Source organism: Rhea pennata, chromosome 28 (genome assembly GCF_028389875.1).
Source record: "Rhea pennata isolate bPtePen1 chromosome 28, bPtePen1.pri, whole genome shotgun sequence".
Classification (NCBI taxonomy): domain Eukaryota; kingdom Metazoa; phylum Chordata; class Aves; order Rheiformes; family Rheidae; genus Rhea; species Rhea pennata.
The window spans coordinates 881,068-904,869 of NC_084690.1; the positions used below are offsets into that span (position 1 = coordinate 881,068).

The following is a 23,802-nucleotide window of genomic DNA, read 5'->3' on the forward strand; positions in this document are numbered from 1 at the left end:
TCAGATCCAGCGGCTGTAGGGGCCCGTCACCTTGGTGTAGGCGTAGGAGGACACGGTGATGGCCGAGTTGGTGGGCACGGCCAGCGCCTGGCGCGTGGGCACCTGGTCCTTCCTCTCCTTGGGGGGCGGCTCGGGCAGGAGCGCGCCGGCCCACTTGCGCTTCTTGGCGAAGGCCTTGGCGTCGGGCGGCAGGCCGAGGCGGGCGGCCTCCTCCTGGCGGGCGCGGGCCCGCTCCGCCAGCTGCTTCATCTTGGCCTCCCAGAGGGCCAAGCCGTGGTTGGGCTGGTTGAGGTTCTTGTGCTGGTAGAAGACCAGGGAGATGCGGGTGGGGTGGCACCGGTTGGGCTTCTTGAGCGGCGTGGTGGCGTGCAGCTCGCGGCGGGCGCACTCGATGAGGATGGAGCCGTGCGCCGGCGCCACCGCCACGCCGCCGATGTTCTCGTCCAGGAAGTTGTGCTCGCTGTCCGACCACTCCTCCTCCTCCTCCTCCTCGTCCTCCTCCTCCTCCTCGTCCTCCTCCTCGTCCTCCTCCTCCTCGTCCTCCTCCTCCTCCCGCTTGGCCGCCTTCGCCGGCAGCTCCTCGGCGCCGTCGTCCAGGCCGAAGGGCTCCCAGGGCTTCTCGCCGCGGCTCTCCCAGGGCGCCGGCGGCCCCGCGCCGGGCGCCGCCTCGCCCGAGCCCCACGGCTCGCCGGGGCGCCCGCCCAGGCCCTCCAGCGCCGGGGCCAAGCCCAGCGGCCCCAGCTCCCAGGCGGTGGCGGCGGCGGCGTCTCCGCCGGGCCGCGGGCTCCACGCCGCCCGCCCCGAGCCGGCCTCCGCTCCGAAGAGCCGCCGCCACTGCTGCCGTCCCGGCGTCTCCCAGGCCGCCGGCGCGTTAGTCCTCTGCGGCGAGGCCGCCCGGGGCCCCCAGGGCGGTTCGGGCACCGCCGCCGCCACCGGCACCGGCACCGGCACCTCGGCCGGCTCCTGCTTGACGGCGGGGCCGCCGCAGCGCTGCCGGGCGCCCCGGGACTGGGCGGCGAACGCCGGCGGGCCGAAGGGCGGCCCCGGCGGCTCCCGCAGCGCCCGCCCGCCCGCCGCCGCCGCCTCGTAGGGCCAGCAGCCGCCGGGCGGCCCGTAGCCCAGGAGGCGCGCGGGGAAGAGGGGGCGGCGGGCGAAGCCGTAGTAGCCGAAGGCCGGCAGGGCGAAGCGGGAGTGGAACCCGTTCACCGAAGGCAGGTTGGGCTGTGCATAGCAGGAATGGTAGGAGTAAACGCTGCTGACGCTGTAGGGGTCCGAGGGCCGGCAGCTGCCCAGCACCGAGTAGCTCTCCACCACCGCGTTGCCGCTGTACTTGAAGGCGTTGTAGCGGCCTGGCGCCTCCGCCTCGCCGGCCGGCCGGAGGGGCCGCGGCGGCAGGCCTCCCTTCAACGCCAGACCTGCGGGCAGAGCGCGCCGTGAGACCCCCCGCGCCGTGAGCCCCCCGCGCCGTGAGCCCCCCGCCCCTCCCCGCCGCCCGCCCTTGCCTGCGCCGGGCGCCAGCGCAGGGATGTCCAGCGCCTCCTGCTTGATCTTCTCCGGCGCAATGAGCTTCTCCTTCTGCAGCTTCTTCTTCTCGGCGGCGGCTTTCTTGGCTTCCAGCTGCCGCTGGCGGCACGACTTGGCGGGCTCGGGCAGCCGGCGCACCTCGCGGGGGAAGGACGTGAGCACCTGGATGGCGCCGCTGCCCACCTTGGCGTTCTGGTTCTCCTCGCTGCCGAACTCGTCCGTGCTGGACATCTTGTAGAGGGGCAGCACGTGCAGCTGCTCGTCCTCGGGGATCTTGCCCACCACGCGGTTGTCCTCCTTGGTGAGCGTGCAGACCTGGCCGGGGCACGGCGCTCAGAGCCCGCCGCCCGGCCCCCGGGGGGCCGCCAGCGCCCGCCGGCTCCCGCTGCGCGCCGAGGGTCTCGGCCACCCGCGCCGCTCGCCGCCCGCCTTACCACGGTGCAGCCGTTGTAGAGGTTGTGCTGGTCCTTGTGCGCGTGAGCGCAGAAGTCCATGCACGCCGTCACCCCCGAGAAGGGTCTGCCCTCCTTCAAGCCCAGCCGGCAGTCTATCGCCACGTCCTCGTTCGTAACCTAGCCCGAAGCGAGCGCTCCCGTCACGGCCAAGCGGGAGCTGCCCGCACGCTGCCCGCCTCGCGCCCGCGAGCCGGCCCGGCGGGCGACCCTCTCCCGGCGGCGCTGGGACGAGCCGCGAGCCGCTACCTGGTTTTGGTAGGCCTGCGGCGCCAGCCTCTTGTACAGCGGAGCAACCTCGGTGGCCAAGTCCTGAAAGCTTTTTCGGAGCAGTTCTTCCTGCAAACGGGAAAGGTGAGGCGGTGAGACCCGGGCGGCGGCGGCGGCGTTCGGCAAGCCGGCGCTCGAGCCCCGCGCGGGGCACCCTCGCGTCGCAGCCTTGCCCAGGCGGCGAAGCACCCGGCCTGGGTTGCAAGCGCCGCTTCCAGCCTCCCCCCCTCCCGCCCCCGGCTCCGCTTTTGCATCTTCCCTGCGGTGGGTGGGAAACTGTTCCGGCACTCGCCGCCGGAGCCGGCGGCAAGCCGCGCTCTCAGCAGCTTTCTCCGAAATGCACCGGGGCGCCCTGCTTTCCTGCCTTTCCCCGCTGCCCAAAGCCGCAACAGGGCCGGGAGCAGCGCGGTGGAGCCGGGGACCCAGCGGCAGGGTCGGGAGCAGCGCGGCGGAGCCAGGAGCACCGCGGTGGAGCCGGGGACCCCGCGGCGGGGTCTGGAGCACCGCGGCGGAGCCGGGAGCACTGCGGTGGAGCCGGGGATCCCGTGGCGGGGTTGGGAGCAGCGCGGCAGAGCCAGGAGCAGCGCGGTGGAGCCGGGGACCCCGCGGCGGGGTCGGGAGCACCGCGGCAGAGCCGGGAGCACTGTGGCGGAGCCGGGGACCCCGCGGCGGGGTCGGGAGCAGCGCGGCAGAGCCGGGAGCACCGTGGCGGAGCCGGGGACCCCGCAACGGAGCCGGGAGCACCGCGGCGCTCACCTCTTTGGGGTTGTCGCCCACCAGCCTGAACTTGCGGGGCGTCTTGCTGCGGGCGTACTTGCAGCCGTTGAAATACATGCTCCAAGAGCAGCCGAAGGAGAAGGAGGCGCCGCACGTGTTGGGGTCCTTGCCTTGGCAGGCGCAGGTGCGGCTGCGGGACGGGCACGGCGTCAGGGGCGGGGGGGGGGGGGGGTGGGCCGGGGAGCGCGGCGCGGCCGGCGGCGCCGGCGCCGGCGCAGTGGGACTTACTCATCGTTGAGGCCGCAGCGGCGGCTGGTGGGGTTGCCGTACTTGGTGAGGGTGTCGGTGAGCTCCTGGTAGAGCGTGTCGCCCAGCGTGCGGGGGATGCCCTCCCAGGCCAGGATGAGGATGATGATGACGGCGTTCTGGCAGTGGTGGCCGGCCCGGTGCCGCACCAAGCACAGCAGCTTCTCCTCCTGGTCGTGCCGACGGATCACCTGGCAGACGGCCGGGCGTCGGGCGCGCGGGCGGGAAAAGCCCCCCCTCCCTGGGGCAGACGGGGGTGGGCGGGGGGGGGGAAAAAAGGGGGCCGAGAGGGGCAAGAGCGGGGGGCGGCGGGGGCAGGGGCGGGGGGCACTCACCCACTTGGCGATGGGGCAGCCGCGGGAGCTCTTGCCCTCCTTGCCCGTGTAGATGACCTTCTCGATGCGGATGGCCTTGCCCTTCTCGCCGTACCTGCGGCGGCGGTGGCGGTGAGCGGGCGCCGAGCGGGGCGGCGAGGCCGGGACGGCGCGGGGGCCCTCGGCGGAGCGGGCGCTCAGCCCCGGGGAGCGTGCACGCGCCTCGGGGGGTCCGCGCTCGCCCTCGGGGGTCCGCGCTCGCCCTCGCGAGACCGCGCTCATCCTCGCGAGATCGGAGCTGCCCTCCGGAGCACGCACTCGCCCTCGCAGGTCTGCGCTCACCCCGGGGAGCGTGCACTCGCCCTTCTGAGTCTGCGCTCGCCCTCCTGACTCTGCACTCGCACTCATGGGTCCGCACTCACCCCCCACCCCTGACGTCCGCACTTGCCCCCAGGAGTCCTGCCCGCGGGAGGAGGGTGCCCCAGGGGCCCGCAGGAGCTCGCCCACCCAGCGCCCACGTGCTCGCAGCATTGCAGCAGCGCCCGGCACCCCCCCAGGCCCAGCCAGCACCCCTGGGTGCACCCGGTCAGAGGGCTTCGCCGGGGAAGAAAAGCGGCTCTGTGCCGCGCACACAGGCGGGATTGTTCGCCCGGGCAAGGCGCCGAGCGCGCCGCCGGGCGCCCCGCGCGCCGCCCGCCCCGCGCCGCCCCCGTACCGCTCCTCCATGAGCTCCCGGATGGACGCCACGGTGGGCCCCGAGCCCAGGTGGGTGTAGTAGGGCCCCTCGTCCTTCTCCACGATTTGTTCTGTGCGGGAAGGCAGAGGAGACGCGGGTCATCGGGACCGATCCGTGCATGCACATGCAGCAGCACCCCTGGGTGCAGGGCACCGTGCATGCACACAGCAGCGCCCCGGGGTGCAGGGCGCTGTGCATGCACACAGCAGTACCCCTGGGTGCAGGGCACCGTGCATGCACACAGCAGCGCCCCGGGGTGCAGGGCGCTGTGCATGCACACAGCAGTACCCCTGGGTGCAGGGCACCGTGTATGCACACAGCAGCATGCCAGGGTGCAGGGCACTGTGCATGCACACAGCAGCACCCTGGGGTGCAGGGCACCGTGCATGCACACAGCAGCATGCCAGGGTGCAGGGTGCTGTGCAGGCACACACAGCAGCACCCTGGGGTGCAGGGCACCGCACACGCACACGCAGCAGCACCCTGGGGTGCCAGGCGCTGTGCACACACACACACACACACGCACGCACCCCCCAGCTCCCTGGCCCCCAGCACCCTTGCAAAGGCCCGAGGCAGCCCGGCCGGCCGCACTGCAGCCATGGGCGTGGGGTACGGCGCAACACCCTTGGTGCGCGCGGGGCGCCCGGCGAGGGCCGCAACCGGTGGCCGGTCCCTCCGTGCCAGCGCCGAGCCTTCCTCCCGGCGGAGGAAGAGGAGCGCCTGCCTCGGCACCCCCCCCCCCCCCCGCTGCAGGAACCGGCCCGCGGGCCCCGACGACGTGCCCCCCCCCCCCACCCCGGGGAGCCCCTTCCTCCCCCCGCGGCTCCGCGAACGCCTCCAGCTCCGCTTTCCAAACTCGGCGCCAGCCAAGCGCTTTCTCCTTCCTTTTCCCTCCTTCTCCTCTTTCTGGGAGTTGGCTCCGGCTTATGCATTTCCGCAGCCGCCTGGAGAGCCAAGCGCAGCCCTGCTCTGGCTCCCGGCGCCTCGAGCTCGCGGCTCGGCTTCCCTCGGCGCCCTCTCCGAGCGCCGCGCTCGCCGCTTCGCTTTCCCACGGCACGCGATGCCTCCGCGGAGTGGGACTCGCCGGGGCGGGGGGGGGGGGGATCCCTGCGCTTTGGGCGGCGCCGCCAGCCCCTCCGGCGGGATTTGCTGCCGGGCGCCCGGAGCCAGGGCTGCTCGGAGCGCCGCGCCAACGCTCCCGAGCCGGATCTAACGTGAAGCGCTTTTGCGACCAAAATCTCGAATGCGAGCTAACAAACAGCAGCACCCCAGGGTGCTGGGCAGCGTGCACACACACACACACTCAGCAGCACCCCGGGGTGCCAGGCATCGTGCACACACACACTCAGCAGCACCCCGGGGTGCTGGGCAGCATGCACACACACACACACACACACACTCAGCAGCACCCCGGGGTGCCGGGCATCGTGCACACACACACTCAGCAGCACCCCGGGGTGCTGGGCAGCATGCACACACACACACACACACACACACACACTCAGCAGCACCCCGGGGTGCCAGGCATCGTGCACACACACACTCAGCAGCACCCCGGGGTGCCGGGCAGTGTGCGCACACACACACACTCAGCAACACCCCGGGGTGCCGGGCAGCGTGCACATACACACACACTCAGCAGCACCCTGGGGTGCTGAGCAGCATGCGCACACACACACACACATGCTCAGCAGCACCCTGGGGTGCTGGGCAGCGTGCACACACACACACACACACACACACACACTCAGCAGCACCCCGGGGTGCCAGGCATCGTGCACACACACACTCAGCAGCACCCCGGGGTGCCGGGCAGTGTGCGCACACACACACACTCAGCAACACCCCGGGGTGCCGGGCAGCGTGCACATACACACACACTCAGCAGCACCCTGGGGTGCTGAGCAGCATGCGCACACACACACACACATGCTCAGCAGCACCCTGGGGTGCTGGGCAGCGTGCACACACACACACACACACACACACACACTCAGCAGCACCCCGGGGTGCCGGGCAGCGTGCACACACACACTCAGCAGCACTCTGGGGTGCCGGGCACCATGCAAACACACGCAGCAGCACCCCAGGGTGCCATGCATGCACACAGCAGCACCCCGGGGTGCTGTGCATGCACACAGCAGCACCCCGGGGTGCCATGCATGCACACAGCAGCACCCCGGGGTGCCGTGCATGCACACAGCAGCACCCAGGGTGCCGAGCACCGTGCATGCACACAGCAGCACCCCGGGGTGCAGAAACACCGACAACGCGAAGCCGGCCACGGGGACGCGGCGCCAGCTCGGCGCAGCCGCCACCTCGGGGGCTAACGGCCGCCGCCGTTTAACGAGCGACTAACCAACCAGCGAGCGAGCCGGGGAAGCGCCGGCGCGGCGGAGCGGACGGAGGGGAAGGAGCCTTCCCGCGGCGGGGCGAGCGGCGCCCGAGCGCACTCACCGACGCAGTCGCAGGTGGGGAACTCGGCTTGCGCCCGCTTGGCCGGCGTGTCCAGCAGGCTCTTGGTCGGCGTGTCCAGGTACTTGAGCGGCGACTCGAGGAAGCCGCTGAGGGTGGGCGCCAGCGGCGCCTCGTCGCCGGGGGGCGTGCCGGCCGCCCCGTCCGCGGCGCGGCTCTCCTCCGTGTAAAAGCAAGTGGTCGAAAGCACCGTGATAGCACCAGAAGATTCGATTTTGATCTGCTTGGGCGAGCGGGCGCCGCGCGGCGTCTCCGCCGGCAGGGCTTCGGCGGCGGCAGGCGGCGGCGGCGGCGGCGGCGGCAACGCCGGCGGCGCCAGCTCCTCCCCAAACTCGGCCTCGAATTGCCGGATGAGCTCCTCCAGCTTGGCGTCCACCACGATGGGGGCGCCGGCGGGGGCCGGCGGGCTGCTGCCCGCCGCGACGCCCCTTCCCTGAGTTGCCGGCGGCGGCTCGGCGGCGGTGGCGGCGGTGGTGGCGGCGGTGGCGGGGGGAGCCCGTGGCCCGTCCAGGCGGATCTGCCAGAGCGGGGGGAAGAGCGGCGGCGCCTCCTTGCCCTTGGCTTTCTTGGCGGGCACGGCCCGGCGCGGCGGCGGCCGGCCCGCCGGCACCTTCTCGGCCGCCGCTCTCCTCTTCTTCTCGCGCGGCGCCTTGGGGGCTGCCGAGCCCGGGGGCCACCAGGCGCCCGGTGCCACCGCTGCCGCCGGCGCCTCCAGGAAGAGCCCGCGCTTGTGGCGCAGGTGCTGCTGCAGCGCCAGCTGCGCTGGCGAGCGCGGCTCGGCCGCCGCCGGCCTCTCCGGGGCCGCCGCCGCCGCCGCGCCGGAGCCCAGCAGCTGCTGCAGCTCGGCCACGGGGTCGCTGGGCGGCGGCGGCGGCGGCGGCCGGCGCGGGCTCTCGGCGGCAGCGGGCGGCAGCGGGGCCGCGGCGCCGGCTCGGCCGGGCTCCGGCGCAGCCGCCGCCAGCTGGGTGAGCGCCTCGATGGCGATGGCCGTCTGCAAGCTGACGTTCTTCTCCTTGGCGATGCTCAGGGCGCCGGGGGAGAAGGGCAAGGCGGGCGGCGGGCCGGGCTCCGGCGCGGCGCCGCGGGCCGGCGGCGGCAGCGGCGTTGTCGGCTCCCGGCCCAGCGCCACCTGGATCTTCTGCTCCAGCCACTCCAGGTAGTCGGGGCACTCGGGGCCATCGCAGTTGCAGTTGGGGGGCTTCATGCCGTGCCGGGCCAAGGCGAGGGCGGCCCGCAGGGCGCCGAGGTCCTCGCGCCGCCGCCCGCCGCCCTCCGGCGCCGCCGACGGCGACACGGCTCCGGCCAGCGCCGAGAAGGCCACCAGGTCACGGGCGTCCTGCAGGTCGCGGGCGGGCGGCGCGGCGGCGAGCCGGCCGCCGGGCTCCGTCAGCGCGGCGCCCGGCCCGCTGCCCCGGCGCGGCCGTCTCTCTGCGGCGCGGTCGGCTGGCCCGTCCTCCATCTGGCCGCGTTGGGGTCCATCAACCGCCTCGCCCTCCGCACCTGCCTGGGGGGAGCAGAGCAGAGGGCGTCAGCGCCCGCCCGCCCGCCGGGGCTTCGTGCCGGGCGGCGAGCGAATGCACGGGAGCAACCGGCACGGGAGCGACCACGGGGGAGCAACCAGCACGGGAGAGACCACGTGGGAGCAACCGGCACGAGAGAGACCACGTGGGAGCAACCGGCACGGGAGCAACCGGCACGGGAGCGACCACGGGGGAGCAACCGGCACGGGAGTGACCACGGGGGAGCAACTGGCACGGGAGCAACCGGCACGGGAGCAACCACGGGGGAGCAACCGGCACGGGAGAAATCACATGGGAGCAACCGGCACGGGAGCAACCGGCATGGGAGCGACCACGGGGGAGCAACCGGCACGGGAGAGACCACGTGGGAGCAACTGGCACGGGAGCAACCGGCACGGGAGAGACCACGTGGGAGCAACCGGCACGAGAGAGACCACGGGGGAGCAACCGGCACGGGAGCAACCACGTGGCTGCAACCACGTGGCAGCAAACGGCACGGGAACAACCGCATGGGAGCAACCAACACAAGAGCAACCAGCACGGGAGAGACCACGTGGGAGCAACTGGCACAGGAGCAACAGGCACGGGAGCAACCACGTGGCAGCAACCACGTGGCAGCAACCGGCACAGGAGCAACTGCATGGGAGAGACCACGTGGGAGCAACCAGCACGGGAGCAACCGCATGGGAGCAACCGGCACGAGAGCACCACCGCAGCACAAGAGCACCCACTGCGGGAGCACCCAGCATGGGAACACCCAGCATGGGAACTCCCAGTGTGGGAGCACCCAGCATGGGGACACCCGGTGCGGGACCACCCAGCACGGGACCACCCAGCACGGGAACGCTCAGCGTGGGACCACCCGACGCAGGAACAGTCAGCATGGGAACACCTAGCATGGGAACACACAGTGCAGGAACACCCGGCGCAGGAACTCCCGGCCCAGGAGCACCCAGCATGGGATCACCCAGTCTGGGAACACCCAGCATGGGAACACCCGGCACGGGAACACGCGGCATGGAAACACCCGGCATGTGGCTGTCCTTAGCCAGAACGACTGACGGGCGCCAGCAAACCGCACCGGGCTCCTCGGTGGCCTCGACACCCGGCAGCACCGTGCAGCCGGCGCCTTGCGCCCGCAGGCGCGCGCGCGAGTGAGCTGTCAGTGCCGGGCCACGCGCGCAGCCTGCCGCCCTGGGCGCCCCAGGGCTGGGGCCGCGCTTAACCCTTCGGACGCCCGAGGCGACGGCCCGGTGCGTCCCGTTTCGGGGCAAATCGGGGCAAAACGGGAGGGCGATGCCGCTCGGAGCCGGAGCACGTCCCGCCGCCGGCGCCCGCTGGGAAGGCAAAAAGCGAAGAAACGTCCCCAAAGCTTACGCCGGCGTCTGCCTGGAGAACGAACGCCCTCCTCCAACTCGACGGGCAGAGGAATTCCCACTTGCAGAGGAATTCCCACAGAATTTCAGCCTCCCTGCAGCTTTTTTTATATATATATATATATATATATATATATATATATTTTTTTGCGCTTGCGACTATTTTTCTTTTTAATTTTGGACACACCCAGGGGCTTTAAGCGGCTCCCGTGGGGGCCGGGTGCGTGCGCCGAGTTGGCCCGTCCTCAGTGGACCGGTTGGTCCGGTCGGGGCGGCGCCGCTCCAGGGCGGGGGGGGGGGGGGGGGGAAGGGGAAAAAAAATAAAAAACAATAAAAAAAAAGATAAAAAAAAAAAAAACAGGGTGCTCATCCGCCTCCGGAAACCTCCGGCGACCCCCACCCCCAGCCCGGATGGGACACGGAAAATGCTGCAAAATTTTCCCCCCCCCCCCAACCCAGCACCCGCCAACCCGGGCTCGCTGCAGCCCCGCGAGGGTTTTCCGGGGAACGCCGGCGCCCGGCGGCGCGGGCAGCACCCCGAAGGGTTAACCCCGGCGCGGCTCTCCTTTCCGAAACCACCGGCGGGTTTTTGCTATCCCTTTTTTTTTTTTAATTCCCGGGGAGCGCGGCGGCTCTCGCGCCCGCGGCCCTTTGTTCCCGCCGGCACGCCGAGGGGCCCCCGATTTACCGGGGCGCCGGCGGTGCCGGCGGGTGGCGGGGGGGGGGAGAACATCCCGTTTTCAGGCTTTCCCGAAAATCCATTACCCCGACTCGCTCCGGCCGGCTGCGGTCTCCGCGGCGGCGCTTTGCACGGATCCCCCCTCGGCACGGCCCGACCTCCTTCCCGGTGCGCGGGGGAATAACCCGGCGGCAGCCGGGGCTGGGCTGGGCTGGGGTGGGGGAAGAAGGGGAAATAAATAAATAAATAAATAAATAAAAGGCCAAGCGAGCGCCGGAGTTTGGGCGAGTTTGGGCTCTTTTGTCGGTCCGTTCCCGCACGCTCACTTGGGAATCCGCCAAAGCCGCCCGCCGCGCGGCGTAAAAGGGAGGGAGAAAACATCCCCTTCCCCCCCCCTTCCCAGCTCCTCGCTCACTTCTTTATTTATTTATATTATTTTTTTTTTTTGTATGTGTGTGTGTGCTTTCTGCCTTGTTTTAAATGCCAAAGCAGCTGCAGGAAAAAAAAAAAAAAGGAAAAAAAAATATATATATATATCTATCCCCTGAGCGGCAGCAGGCGCCCGGCTCGGCAGCCCCGGCGGAGCCGCGGGGCGCCGGGCAGCGGCGCGCGCCGGCTCGAGGGGCGTCCCGCTCGCCCCGCTGCCGCTGCCGCCGCCGTGCGCTTGCCGCAGCGGAGAAGCAGGCTGGGGCGGCGGCGGAGGGGGGGGATAAAAAAATATATGTAAAAAGAGAAAAAGGTGGAAAAATAAATAAACGATGATTATAAAAAAAAAAAAAACAGGCGAAGCAGCCGGCGGGGCCGCCACCGCCGGAGGAGGAGGAGGAGGAGGAGGAGGAGGAGGAGGAGGAAACGCGGCGCTGGTGCTGGAGCTCCCCTCCCCCTGCAAACAGCTGGCGGAGCCATTAGCCCCGGCGCCGCACGCACGTACGGACGGACGGACAGACAGCGCGGGCCGAGGCGGCCGCCCCGCGGGGTCGTCCGTGTGTCTGTCCCCCCGCGGCCGCCGCCGCTGCCCCGGTCCTCGTGCCGTCCCGCGGGGAAGCTCGCGGCGGCGGCGGCGGCGGCGGCGGGGGGGGGCCGCCCGCTCGGCCGGCCGGGGACCGGAGCGCGGGAAACGGGCGGCACCGGCGGCTCCGGCCGCGGCCCTGCCGCGGGTCGAGCGCGCCGCCGCGGGGGCCGCGCCGCCGGCGTTAAGAAAGAAGCGGGGCGAGCGAGCGGGTGAGCGCGCCGGGCGGGCGGGCGGCGCGGTCCGACGCCGGCCCGTCCGGGCTCCCGAGCGACGCTCCGGCGTCGAGCCGGCCGCTCCCCCGCGGCGCCGGCATCCCGCCGCCGCGTCCTCGCCTGACCCCACGCTCGCCGCCTTCGCCGCGTCCCGGAGGCTCTCCCGCTGGGCCGCGGTTTTGGGGAGGTGTGTGTTGGGGGGGGGGCCGCCCGGTTTTGGGGTCGTTTCTAGCAATTGCCGGCGCTGGAGACGCCAAAAGGCTCCGGCGCGGTGGCAACACCCGGCTGCTGCCGGCGCCTGGACTTTCGTCCCCTCCGTCGCCGGCTTTGCACCATCCCGCGGGAACGAGCCCCAAAGCCGCCGCTCCGGCGCGGAAACGCAGCGGACGAGCCGGGACGCCCGGCGGGTCGGCGGCTGCCCGGCACCGACCGCGGCGCCGACGCCGCTGGAAACCCGCCTCGCGGGTCACGGGGTTTTCTCCCTTTTTTCAAACGTCTTATTTTAAAACGGCCTCAATGGGTTCGACGGGGGGGGGGGGGAATAAATAAATAAAATCAAACGAAAACGACCCAAAACAAACAGCCGGGCCTTTCCGCCGCGTTTCTGCTCGTCGTAAATCAAGCGCCGCTCCGGCCGCCCCTTCCAAACCGCACGTTTCGGCTGCCCGAAAAAGCAGCGCCGGGCCCGGCCAGGGGAGCAGGTCTCTTCGGGGCTCCCCGGAGCCGGAGGCAGCGCTGCGGACGGGGCGCTCGGGGGGCTCCCCCACCCCCTCCGCCGCCGCCGCCTTCGCCTTCGCCGGCTCCGCGCGCCCCGGATTCGGGAAGGGGACGGAGCAACCGGGTTTGCGGCCAGCGGCCGCCTCGCCGCGCGCTGCCGCGCAGGCGCGACCCGGGGCCGGTGCCGCCGGCTATTCCGCGCGACCCCCCCCCGCCCCCCGGCCGCGCTTTCGCGCGAGCTCCGGCCTCGGATCTGTGCAATTTCCAGCCTCGACTTCGTGCAAACCCCGTCCTCGATTTCGTGTAAAGCGTTATCCTCCGTTTTGGGCAAAACCAATCCTCGCTTTCCTGCAATTCCCATCCTCGACTCCCGGCGATTCCCGTCCTCGATTTTCTGCAATTCCCATCCTCGATTTTCTGCAATTCCCGTCCTCGACTCCCTGCAATTCCCGTCCTCGACTCCCTGCAATTCCCGTCCTCGCTTTCCTGCAATTCCCATCCTCGACTCCCTGCAATTCCCGTCCTCGACTCCCTGCGATTCCCATCCTCGACTCCCTGCGATTCCCATCGACTCCCTGCGATTCCCGTCCTTGCTTTCCTGCAATTCCCATTCTCGACTCCTTGCAATTCCTGTCCTCACTTTCCTGCGATTCCCGTCCTCGCTTTCCTGCAATTCCCATCCTTGACTCCCTGCGATTCCCGTCCTCGCTTTGCTGCGATTCCCGTCCTCGCTTTCGCCCCGACCGCGGAGGGCAGCGGTTCCCCCCCCCCCTCCCTCCCCAGCCCGGCTCTGCCAGGCGGCCGGGGGTATTTGGGAGGTCAGCGGGCCGCCCGCGCGCCGCTCGCAGCCAGCAGCCTGGGCCGGCAGCCCCGTTGGCCGGGCGCCCCGGGCTGCAGCGCGCCCGTGGAGCCCGGCCAGCCCAGGCGCCGAGCTTGTGGTTTTCCTGCGCTGGCAGCGCTCGCCGCTCCACGCCGCGCCGTGCCGTGCCGCGCCGTGCCGCGCCGCCGGCCGGAGCATCCTCCGCCGGCCGGCGCGCTGCCGAAAAGGCGGCGGGAACGCTCGCGGCGCTACGGACGCGCCCGGAGAGGAGCCGGGATGCTCCGGCTTCGGCGCGTTTTTCCCCCGCGCTGCTCAGCCCCCCCCCCGGAGCCGCCCGGCGTCTCCTTCCCCGCGGCTCGGGCTCGTTTTTCCGAGCTGCTCCCGCGGCCCCGGCTGACCCCGGCGCTGCGCCGCGGCCGCTCGGCTCAGCCCCGTCCTCGTATCGCCCCGGGGAAAGCCGGGACGCCGCCGGGCGGCACCGGCACCGCTTCCCAGCTTATGGGCGCCACCGCGCACGGGAAAACAAAACCAAACCCCGAAACGCGACGTTCGCACCCCGGCGGGCCCTGCCCTGCTCCGGAGCGCCGGGATTTCTCCTTTCCAAGAGCTCTTGAAAGGGGAAAAAAAGAAGGAAAAAAATATAAAAAAAGGGGGGAAAAAAGCCAGCTCTATTTTTGTTTCTTGGAGTCGCTTTTCCTTCAACACAGCTGACTGCTCTCGGGCGAGCGCGCAGCTACCGGCTTGGCGCCGGGCGGCCCGCGCGCTCCCGCGCTGCCGGCTCCGCGGGGCACTCCGGCAGAGCCGGTTTCGGGTGTGCCACGCCGGGAGCAATGGGGGGGGGGGGAATTCCCACCCTGCCCTTCAGCCCAGCGGAGGGTTTTTTGCATTGCAAACGGGATGGAGAAATCGTCGAGCGGAGAAAACCGGCCGGCGCATGCGCACGGGGAGGGGGGGCGACTCGGAGCCTCTGCTCCGGGTCCTCACGCGCCGGGTCCGGCCGCGCCGGTCCGCAAGGAAGCCGCGTTCGGGCAGGAATCCGCAGGGCGACGCCGCCAGGAAAACGCTGGGGCGGCGGTGCTGCGCCGTTCCCACGAGCCGGTGCCGTCCTAATCCCGCGCGCCGGTGCCGCCCGGTTCCCGGCATCGCCCTGGTCCCGGTTTTACCCACGTTGCCCTGTCCCCGTGCACCGGTGCCGCCCCGTTTCCGTGCACCTGTTCCACCCAGTTCCCGGTTTCAACCCATTCCCAAGCACCGGCATCGCCCCGTTCCGAGTTTCACACCGTTCCCGTACACCATCATCACCCCATTCCCGCACGCCGGCATCGCCCCATTCCCAGTTTCACACCATTCCTGCACACCAGCATCGCCCCGTTCCCATTTTTGCCCCATTCCCGCGCACCAGCATCGCCCCGTTCCCGGCATCGCCCCGTTCCCAGTTTCGCATTGTTCCTGCACGCCGGCATCGCCACGTTCCCACGTGCCAGCATCGCCCCGTTCCCAGTTTCGCACCATTCCCGCACACCGGCATCGCCCCGTTCCCAGTTTCGTCCTGTTCCCGCACACCAGCATCGCCATGTTCCCATGTGCCGGCATCGCCCCGTTCCCAGTTTCACCCCATTCCCGCGCACCGGCATCACCACGTTCCCGGCATCGCCCCGTTCCCAGTTTCGCCCCGTTCCCGTGCACCGGTATCACCCCGTTCCCAGTTTCGCCCCGTTCCCGCACACCGGCATCGCCACGTTCCCAGTTTCGCCCTGTTCCCGCACACTGGCATCGCTCCGTTCCCAGTTTCACCCCGTTCCCAGCGAGCGCGCCCTACCTGCGTGCCGGCCCCGACGCCGCGAACGCCGGTGCCTTCGCCTCACAGCCAGCCTCCTCCTCTTCCTCCTCCTCCTCCTCCTCCCGGCAAGTGCCGACAAGCCCGGGGGGCGGCGGCGGCGGCGACGCGGGCGGGAGCCGGGAACGGAGCCAGCGGCCGCCGGGCCCTGCCCCGTCTGGGAGCGGGCGAGCGCCCGGAGAAGCCGGTTTCGCTCCGGCGGAGCCCAGCGGGGAAACCGAGGCACCAAGGGGCGGGCGCCGAGCGGCGGGCGCCGGATCCAAACCCCCCGCAGCCGCCACCCCCGCCGCCAGCACCACCGTCTCCCCCCCGGGCGCCGGCTGGCGTCGGCCGCGGCCCCCGCGCCGGGGGGATTCCCGGCGCCCGCCCCGGCGAGCACACGTGACGGTCCCCGAGCCACATCCGGGAAGAGCGGCGGGGGACGCCGCGGCCGGGCCGGATCCTGCTCTTCCTCCTCCTCCTCCTCCTCCTCCTCCTCCGCCGCCGGGCGGCCGCTTCCCCTTTTCCGCCCGCCGCCGTTAATTCCTCTTCGCACCGGGTGGGAAAAGCTCTCGCGCAGGGCGAGCCGGAGACCCGGCGGCGGAGCGAGGAGCGGCCAAGCTTTTCCTTCCTCCGGAGGAAGCCGGTGCCGAAATTGCCTCTTCCCCGCCGGCGCGCGGGAAAAGCCGCCGCCGCCGCCGGGTCTCCCGCCGGGAGACGGACGGGGGCCATCGAGCGCCGTGCGGGCAACGCGCCGCGCACGCGCTTCCGAGAAACCATCCCGGCCGCGACGGCTCCGACTCGGCCGAAACCGGGGCCGAGACCCGCGCGCTCCCCGCCGCTCCCTTTTTCCCCCAAAAAAACTTTCGCCTCCCGGGCGGCACCGCGACGCCGGTTCGGCCCGAATTCACCCCCCCCACACACACCCCCCTCCTCCAACGCCAACCCGCCGCCCCCGGCCGCCGCGTGCCGCCGGCGGCGCTGAGTCAGCGCTGGCGCTGCTGAGTCACCGGAGCCGCGTCAGCCTCCCGCGAGCCGCTGGATGAGCTCAGGCGCGGGGGCTCCTCCGCCTCCGCCGCGCTCCCGCGCAGCCCACGCACCTCTTTTCCCCTTTTTACCCCCTTTTACCTCCTTTTCCCTCTTTTTCCCCATTTTTCCCCCTTTGCTTTTTTTTTTCCCAGCTCGGCCGCCAAGCCTTTTCCCGTCCGTAATCCGCCGGCGCCGGCAGAGCGAGCGGCCGCCGAGCCGATTTCGGGCGGCGCGAGGCGGGTGCAAAAGGAGTCGAGGGAGGCGAGCGGCGCCGCTCCGATTCCCCCCCCCGCCGGCCGCCGCTTCCCCGCAAGCCGCCAGCTGCCGCAGCTCCGAACAGCGCGGGGAAATAAAAATAAAATTATAAATTATATCCTCGCGGGCGAGCGAGGCCGGCTCCCGCTGCTACCGCCCGGAGCCAAGCGGCCCTAAACGCCCCGTTCCAAAATCGCCCGCTTTCGCAGCTCTTCCCTGCTTTCCCCCCCCCCCAATTTATTTTATTTTTCGCCTCCCACCGGCCTGCGGAGCCGCCGGGAGCGTTTTAAATCCGCGGCCCCGAGTCGCATGCGCGGAGGCAGCGGCGGTGTGGGGGGGGGGACGGACGGACGGACGTGCGGCGCGCGCGCGCCGAGCCGCCGTGTTTGTAAACCTAAAAAAAAAAAAAAAAAAAAAAAAAGGAAAAAAAGAAAAAAAAAGAAAAAAGCCACGTGCGGGCAGGCAGCGTGCTGGGGCCGGGAGCGGGCGCCTCGCGCGCTGGCGAGGGACGTACCGAGCTTTTTCTTTTTCCTTTCTTTTTTCTTCCCCCCCCCAGCTTCTTTTGCAAGATCTGCCATTTTAGCTGATGCAGCCGCCCGCGCCGCCGCCGCCTCCGCGCAGCCCCCGGCACGCGCGGCCGCGCCGGCGCCGTCCGAGCGGGGGGATTTTTTCCCCGCCGGGGGAGAGGAGCGCGGCGGCTCCGCTCGCGGCGGCCGAGCGCGCCGATCCCCGCTGTTTCCCCTCTCCCCTTTTCCTCTCCCCTCGGACAGGGCTTTTATCCAAGAAACGAGGGGCCGGCACCCTCTCCCGCTGCCCGCGCAGCACCGCCGGCGCGCGCATTAAAGCCTGGAGGCTCCTAAGGGATGGGGACGGCACCGTTCCCACGCCGGACCGCGTTTGGGACAAGCCGGGGCAAGGGATGGGGACGGCGGTGCAACGGGGATCCCGGTGCAACAGGGACAGGGATGGCGGTGCGATGGGGACCCCGGTGCAACGGGGACAGCGGTGCAATGGGGACCCCGGTGCAACGGGGATGGGGACGGCGGTGCAACCGGGGGACAGGGACGGCAGTGCAACGGGGATCCCGGTGCAAGGGGGACGGGGACAGCGGTGCAATGGGGATGGGGACGGGGACGGTGGTGCAACGGGGATCCCGGTACAAGGGGGACAGGGATGGCGGTGCAACAAGGATGGAGACGGCGGTGCAACGAGGACCCTGGTGCAAGGCAGATGGGGACCGCGGTGCAACAGGGACCCTGGTGCAACAGGGACCCCGGTGCAATGGGGACGGGGACCGCAGTGCAACGGGGACCCTGGTGCAACGGGGACCCCGGTGCAATGGAGACCCTGGTGCAAAGGGATGGGGACGGCGGTGCAATGGGGATGGGGACGGCGGTGCAATGGGGACCCCGGCGCGATGGGGACAGGGACCGCAGTGCAACAGGGACCCTGGTACTACAGCGATGGGGACGGCGGTGCAACGGGGACCCTGGTGCAACGGGGACACCAGTGCAACAGGATCCTGGTGCAACGGGTACAGGGATGCCGGTGCAACGGGGACGCCGGTGCAACAGGAACCCCAGTGCAACGGGGACAGGAACCACGGCGCAACGGCGGCAAGGCCTGCGGGGCAACAAGGACCCTGGTGCACCGGGGATGGGGACCGCAGCGCAGCAGGGACCCCGACGCAACGGGCACCGGGACCCCAGCGCAGCGGGCACAGGCCTCCGGAAGCGCTCCGCAGGGGTGCGCACCCTCCTTCCCCGCGTTTCGGTGCGGACGCCAGGTGAAGAGGCACCCGGCGCCACGCACGCGAAGCGGGAAACCGGCAGCAATTTGCTTTTTTTTTTTTTTTTTGCCTTTTTTTTTTTTTTTTCGCTTTGCCGCCGCTCCCTGCAATCACCCGCGATAGCGGGTCCGGGCGGGGACTCGGAAAAGCAAACGGGCTGGCGGCTAATTAGGTGCCGAAGGCCGGCGAGGGGGTTTGCGGAGCCGGCGGAGGGAGAGGCTCCGGCGGCTCTGCCCGGCACGATGCAACCTTTGGGCCCGGGCGCGCGCGCGGCGCGGCCCGCGCCGGCCAAGGCCGCTCTCCCGGCGGCGGCACCCTTCGGGAAAGCACCGCCTCGGAGGATCCCACCGGGATCTGCCGGAGCTCCGCGCGGGCCCCGAGCCAGCTCCTGCGCGCACGCAAGCAATTCCGCAAAAAAAATAGCAAAACGCCGGCGGCCCCATCTCCAAAAAGCAAAGAACCGGCCGCGGCACCGGCGGGGGTCCCGCTTCGGCCCGCTTCCCCCCCCCCCCCCAAAAAAAAACACTGGGAAAAAAGAACTTCGCTCCCTCGTGCCGGTACTGCCCCGCTCCGTCCCGCGGCTCGCCAGCGCCGGCACCGCCGCGCCGGCCCCGAGCACCTGCCGCCGGCCCCGGGCGGGGGGGGCCGCATCCTGCCCGGCGCTGGCAGAAACGAGTCTCCGCGGCCTAACGAGCCCTCAGCCCCCCCCCCCCCTTTTTTTTTTTTTGCTGTATTTTTTTTTTTTTTTTTAAAAAAACCCAAAACGCGGTGCTGCCCCGGCGGGCGCGTGTCCCCCCCCCTCCAAAAGGTGACAGCTGCCATCACCGTGGTTACGTCAGCGGGACGTCACGCCCGGCTGTAGCATCACCGGTTGTATGTCTGAGCTCAGCACATTTGGGAGAGGAACCGGCGGGGGCGGCACGGAGGGGGGGGGGGAATAAAAAAATAAAATAAAATAAAATAACGCGCCACTTTGCTGCCAAAACGCGCCGGGAACCGGCGCCGGCACCGCCGCGGTTTTGCTTCTGCTCCGGGCGAAGCCCCCCAAAAAGGGACCGGTGCCCCCCCCCAAGCCATCCCCCCCCCCCCCGGCGGGGATGCACAATGCACGAGGAAGAAAGGGACCCCGGGGCACGCGGCGCGGGGGCTCACGGGGGGGGGGGTGGGTGGGTGGGCGCCCCCCCCCCACGTACCCCCCCCCCACGCAACTCCGCTTTGTCCTCCGGCGGCGCGCCGGGGTCCGTGCGTCCGTGCGTCCGTCCCCCCCCCGCCGCCGCGGCCTTGCCCGGCCCTGGGGTTTGGTGTTGGGGGGGGGGGGGGGGGGAAGGCGAAAGTACCTCCGCGTCCAGCGCCGGCTCCGGCGCCCCCCCGGCGCCCTCCTTATTGTCCCTCGCTTCCACCTGCGGGGGAGAAGGGATGCGGGGGAAAAAGGAGGGGGGGGGGACCAGAAAAAAGGGGGAAAAAAAAACATAAGCGACAAATACATAAAGCGCGAGCGAGCGGCAGAGCCCCGGAGCGGCGCTTTTCGGCAAGCCGGGTCGCGGGGTGCGCGGCGCCGCGGGGGGGGGGGGGGGGCATGTCCCCGATTAAACCCACCGGGGTGCGTGGGGGGGGGGGAGGTGCAGGGAGGTGGGGGGGGGGGGGCACGCACGGATGGACGGACGGACGGACGGACGGATGGGAGTTTTCATTGCAAGGTGGTGGTGGTGGGGGGGGATTTGGGGGGGGGGGGTGTTTACCTGCGCCCCGCTTTCAGGCCGGCATCCGCTCGCCGCCGCCGCCGCCGGCCGGCGCTCGCCGCCGGCAGCCCCCCGGCCCCGGGCAGCCCCCGCGCCGCGCCGGCGCTACCAGGAAGCCATCTTGTGCGGCTCGCCTCGACGCTGCCGTCAGAGCCGCCCGGGCGCGCCGGGGGGGCTCCGGCGGCCCCGCGCCCGCCCCATGCCGCCGCCGCCGCCGCGCGGGGCTGCCCCCCCCCCCCACTCCGCGTGTGCACACACACACACGCGTGCACGCACGCACACGCGTGTGCGGGGAGGCGCTCGGTGGCCTCGCGACGACGCCTCGGCCCAGGAACCCCCCCCACACACCCCACTTCCAGCCCCGAAATGCTGGTGGGGGGGCAAGGGGGGGGGCTCCCCTTGCATCACACCAGGGGAAACTGAGGCACGGGGCCGGGGGTGTGTGTGTGGGGGGGGCGACCCCCAAGAGGCCATGCAAGCGGAGACCCCCCTCCCAGCGCTGTGCACCCCCCACCCCCACTCCAAAACGGCCCCATCCCTGCTGCCTGGCCCCCCCCCCAAGATCTTGCAACCAGCCTCCGAACCCCCCCCGCCGCCGGCGCCGCAGTAATTGGGGGCCGCAAAGGCACCGCGCCAAACGCCCACCCGTGGCGGGTACTGCCCTCGGGTGGGGGGGGGGGAAGGTCCTTATTGCCCAGGGGGTCGTTATTGCCTGGGGGGGGCTATTGCCTAGGGCAGGTATTGCTCGATGGGGGGTATTTCCCACGGGGGGGGGGGTTATTTCCCATGGGGGGGTATTTCCCACGGGGGGGGGCGTTATTTCCCACGGTGGGGGGGGGTATCGCCCAGGAGCGCTGTGACCCCCGAGGATCGCCCCCCACCCCCCCAGCCCGGGTTCGCGGGGCGGTGGGGGGACGGGGAGGGGGGGCGAGCGGCCGCCGGCCCCGCGGTCCTTCCCCCGGGGCGGCCGGCGAGCGCCGGGCCGGAGTCCAAGGCAAGGCAGCGAGCCGGAAGGCGGAGGCGCCGGCCGCGGGAAAACACCCGGGCGGCTTCAACGAACGGGGGGACCCCCTCCCCCAAAAAAAACACCCCCAACAACCCCCCCCCAACCTGTCCCCCCCCACCACCGTTTCGGGGCTCGGCCGAAGCAGCACTCCGCTCCCGAGTTGGGACAGCATCCCAGCCCAGATTCGGTGCAGTATTTTCCCCGTCGGCATGGTAACGGCATCTTGGGGGGGGGGCAGCACCCCGAGCCGGGCCGAGGGTGCCCCCCTCCCCCCGCGCCTTTGGGCGCTCTAGGTGCCGCCTTTCACGTCGGCCGCGAGCGACCACCCCGGCCGGAAAAGCCCGAAAGGTCGAGAGCGCCGGAGCGTCGCAATCGGAGCGTCGCGACCTCCGGCCCCCGCGGGATGCAGCGGATTTGGGCATTGCAACCCAGTGCAACCCGGAGGGGCTGGGGGAAGGGGGGGTCCCGCGCCCCCCACCCCTCCACCCCGCCATCGCCGCGCAGCGCCATTTCCAGCGACGAGCAAGTTTCTCGTCAGGAAAAAAAAAATACCAAAGTAAAAGGCGCCGGAGCTGCCCGACCGGAGAGGCAAAAGCCCCCGACCCGCCCGCGGCGGCCGAGCTCTTCCCGCGGCCGGGCAAGCGCCTCCGCTTCGTCCCTACCGGCCCGCGGCGCCCAGCGGCATCCTCGCCGGCGCCGGCTCCGCTTGCCGGCGCTGCCCGCCTCGGCCGCCGTCTCGCCGCCGCATCCCCGCGAAGGCGACTTCTGCGGGCCACGAGCGGAGGCAAGAAGCAAACGAAGCCGCCGGAGTTGTAAAAGCTGCAGGAATTGCAAAGGGACAGGAGTTACAAAGCCACCGGAGTTGCAAAGCCGATGGAGTTGCAAACGTGCAGGAGTTGCAAACATGCAGGAGTTGCAAAGCCGCCGGAGTTGCAAACATGCAGGAGTTGCAAACGTGCAGGAGTTGCAAACGTGCAGGAATTGCAAAGCCGCCGGAGTTGCAAACATGCAGGAGTTGCAAACGTGCAGGAGTTGCAACGCCGCCGGCGTTGCAAACGTGCAGGAGTTGCAAAGCCGCAGGAGTTGCAAACCCGCAGGAGTTGCAACGCACCTGAGCGAAGCGACCGCCAGCGCGAGCGGCCAACCCCGGCGAGCAAACGGGCCGCTCCGGGCTCGGGGCGCCTTCGCCCTCCAGCCTGGACTTGAACTCCGAGCCAGCGCGGCGAGCTGCAGCAAAGGCGCCGGCCCCAGGGACCGGCGGCGTGCGCCCCAGCGGCACCGGCCCCCCGGCGGCACCGGCCCCCCGGCGGCACCGGCGCCGCTCGCTCCGCAGCCCCGGCGCTTGCTCCGCAGCGCCGCCGCCCCCGCCGCCCCTTTGCAGCCCCCCAGCTTTGCAGAGCTGCAGCCCCGAATCTCACGCGTCGGCCCCCGATTCCTGCGGGGCTCCAGGGTCCTCGCGGCCGGCTGTACCCGGGCTGCTGCCGTGGGGCTGCTCGGGGCCTGACCCCCCCGGCTCCCTGCCCCACAACCTGCCCCACTGCCCCCCCCCCCGCCCTGGACCCTGCCCCGCTCCATGGCACGTAACCTGCCCCACTGCCGATCCACTGCCCCCCATTCCCTGCCCCACTGCCCTCCTCACATACTTCCTGCCCCACAGCCCCCCTGCTCCCTGCCCCATAACCTGCCCCCCTGCCTCCATTCTCTGCCCCCCAGCCTCTCCACCCTGCCCCCCTGGCCCCACAACCTGCCTCCCAACCTGCTCCTGGCCCCACACTCTGTCCCCCCAACCCCACAACCTGCCCCACAACCCAGCCCCCAGCTCTCTGGCCCTACCCCAGCCCCACAACTCAGACCCCAGCTCTCTGGCCCTACCCCCAGCCCCACAACCTACCCCCGGCCCCACAACGTGGCCCCCCAGCTCCCCGGCCCTACCCCCAGCCCCACAACCTGCCCCCAGCCCCACAACCTGGCCCCCAGCTCCCTGGCCCTACCTGCAGCCCCACAACCTGCCCCCAGCCCCACAACCTGGCCCCCAGCTCCCCTGACCCTTCCCCCCCCAGCCCTACAACCTGCCCCCAGCCCCACAACGTGACCCCCCAGCTCCCCAGCCCTACTCCCAGCTCCACAACCTGCCCCCAGCCCCACAACGTGACCCCCCAGCTCCCCGGCCCTACTCCCAGCCCCACAACCTGCCCCCAGCCCCACAACGTGCCTCCCCCAGCTCCCTGACCCTTCCCCCCCGGCCCTACAACCTGCCCCCAACCCCACAACCTGGCCCCCAGCTCCCTGGCCCCGCCCCCGGCCCCACAAATCACCCCCCGGCCCCACAACCCAGCCCCCGGCCCCCCTGGCCCTACCCCCAGCCCCACAACCTGCCGCCAGCCCCCCAAGCCGCCCGCAACCCCCCGGCCCTCTCGCTGCCCCACACCCCGCCCCGCCGCCACGTGCCGCCGCCGCGCCCCACGGCGCCCCCTGGCGGCCGCCCCCGGGACACCCCCCCTCCGGGGCCGGCAACCCGCGCCCCCCGGCCGCCCGCCCCCGCCCGCAGCCCTTCCCGGCCGGGCTCGGGGCCCCAGGCGCGGCTCGCCGGGCGCCCGGCTTCGAGGCTCCGTCCCTCTGGCTCCCTAAAACTTCCTCGGGCTAGAACAAAACCCGCCAGGGCCTGGAATAACGGGATTCAGGAGTTTAAAGGCTCCCAGCTCTCGCACTACGCAACTTTCCAAGCGTTGCTAGGAAGAGAAATAAAACCCGGCACGTTCTCCCGCTCCGGAGGTCGGTAACGTGGTTCCCGCTGCCCGGCTGTGGCTCCAGCAACGCTGCCTCGCTCGGGACTGAGCCCCCTCGCACCTGGAGCCCCCTCGCACCTGGAGCTCCGGGCTCCTGCCTCGCCCCCTGGGGAGCCTCAGCCCTTCCTCCAAAGCGGCTGGCTGCAGCCGGACAGAAACACCGGTCCCGACTCAGAGCCCGGCTGCGAGCGAGCCAGGCAGCTCCGGGTGGTGCGGGTCGCCTGTCCCAGGCGAGCTCGGAAAGCGCAGATC

The 23,802-nt window shown here is 71.0% G+C and overlaps 1 protein-coding gene across 1 annotated transcript in view; it reads right to left on the minus strand.

The window, feature by feature from the left end:
- TET3 (tet methylcytosine dioxygenase 3) overlaps window positions 1-23,802 on the minus strand; it is a 24,691-nt gene continuing 889 nt past the window's right edge. The window contains exons 2-15 of the mRNA XM_062596654.1: window positions 21,427-21,583; window positions 19,759-19,817; window positions 19,357-19,419; window positions 7,726-8,298; window positions 6,777-7,551; window positions 4,299-4,389; window positions 3,605-3,698; window positions 3,252-3,460; window positions 3,003-3,153; window positions 2,226-2,315; window positions 1,959-2,096; window positions 1,503-1,839; window positions 1,075-1,415; window positions 1-1,008 (exon numbers count right to left, since the gene is read on the minus strand). Of these exons, the coding sequence (XP_062452638.1) occupies window positions 1-1,008; window positions 1,075-1,415; window positions 1,503-1,839; window positions 1,959-2,096; window positions 2,226-2,315; window positions 3,003-3,153; window positions 3,252-3,460; window positions 3,605-3,698; window positions 4,299-4,389; window positions 6,777-7,551; window positions 7,726-8,298; window positions 19,357-19,419; window positions 19,759-19,817; window positions 21,427-21,583 (4,086 nt within the window). The remainder of the gene's footprint in view (window positions 1,009-1,074; window positions 1,416-1,502; window positions 1,840-1,958; window positions 2,097-2,225; window positions 2,316-3,002; window positions 3,154-3,251; window positions 3,461-3,604; window positions 3,699-4,298; window positions 4,390-6,776; window positions 7,552-7,725; window positions 8,299-19,356; window positions 19,420-19,758; window positions 19,818-21,426; window positions 21,584-23,802) is intronic.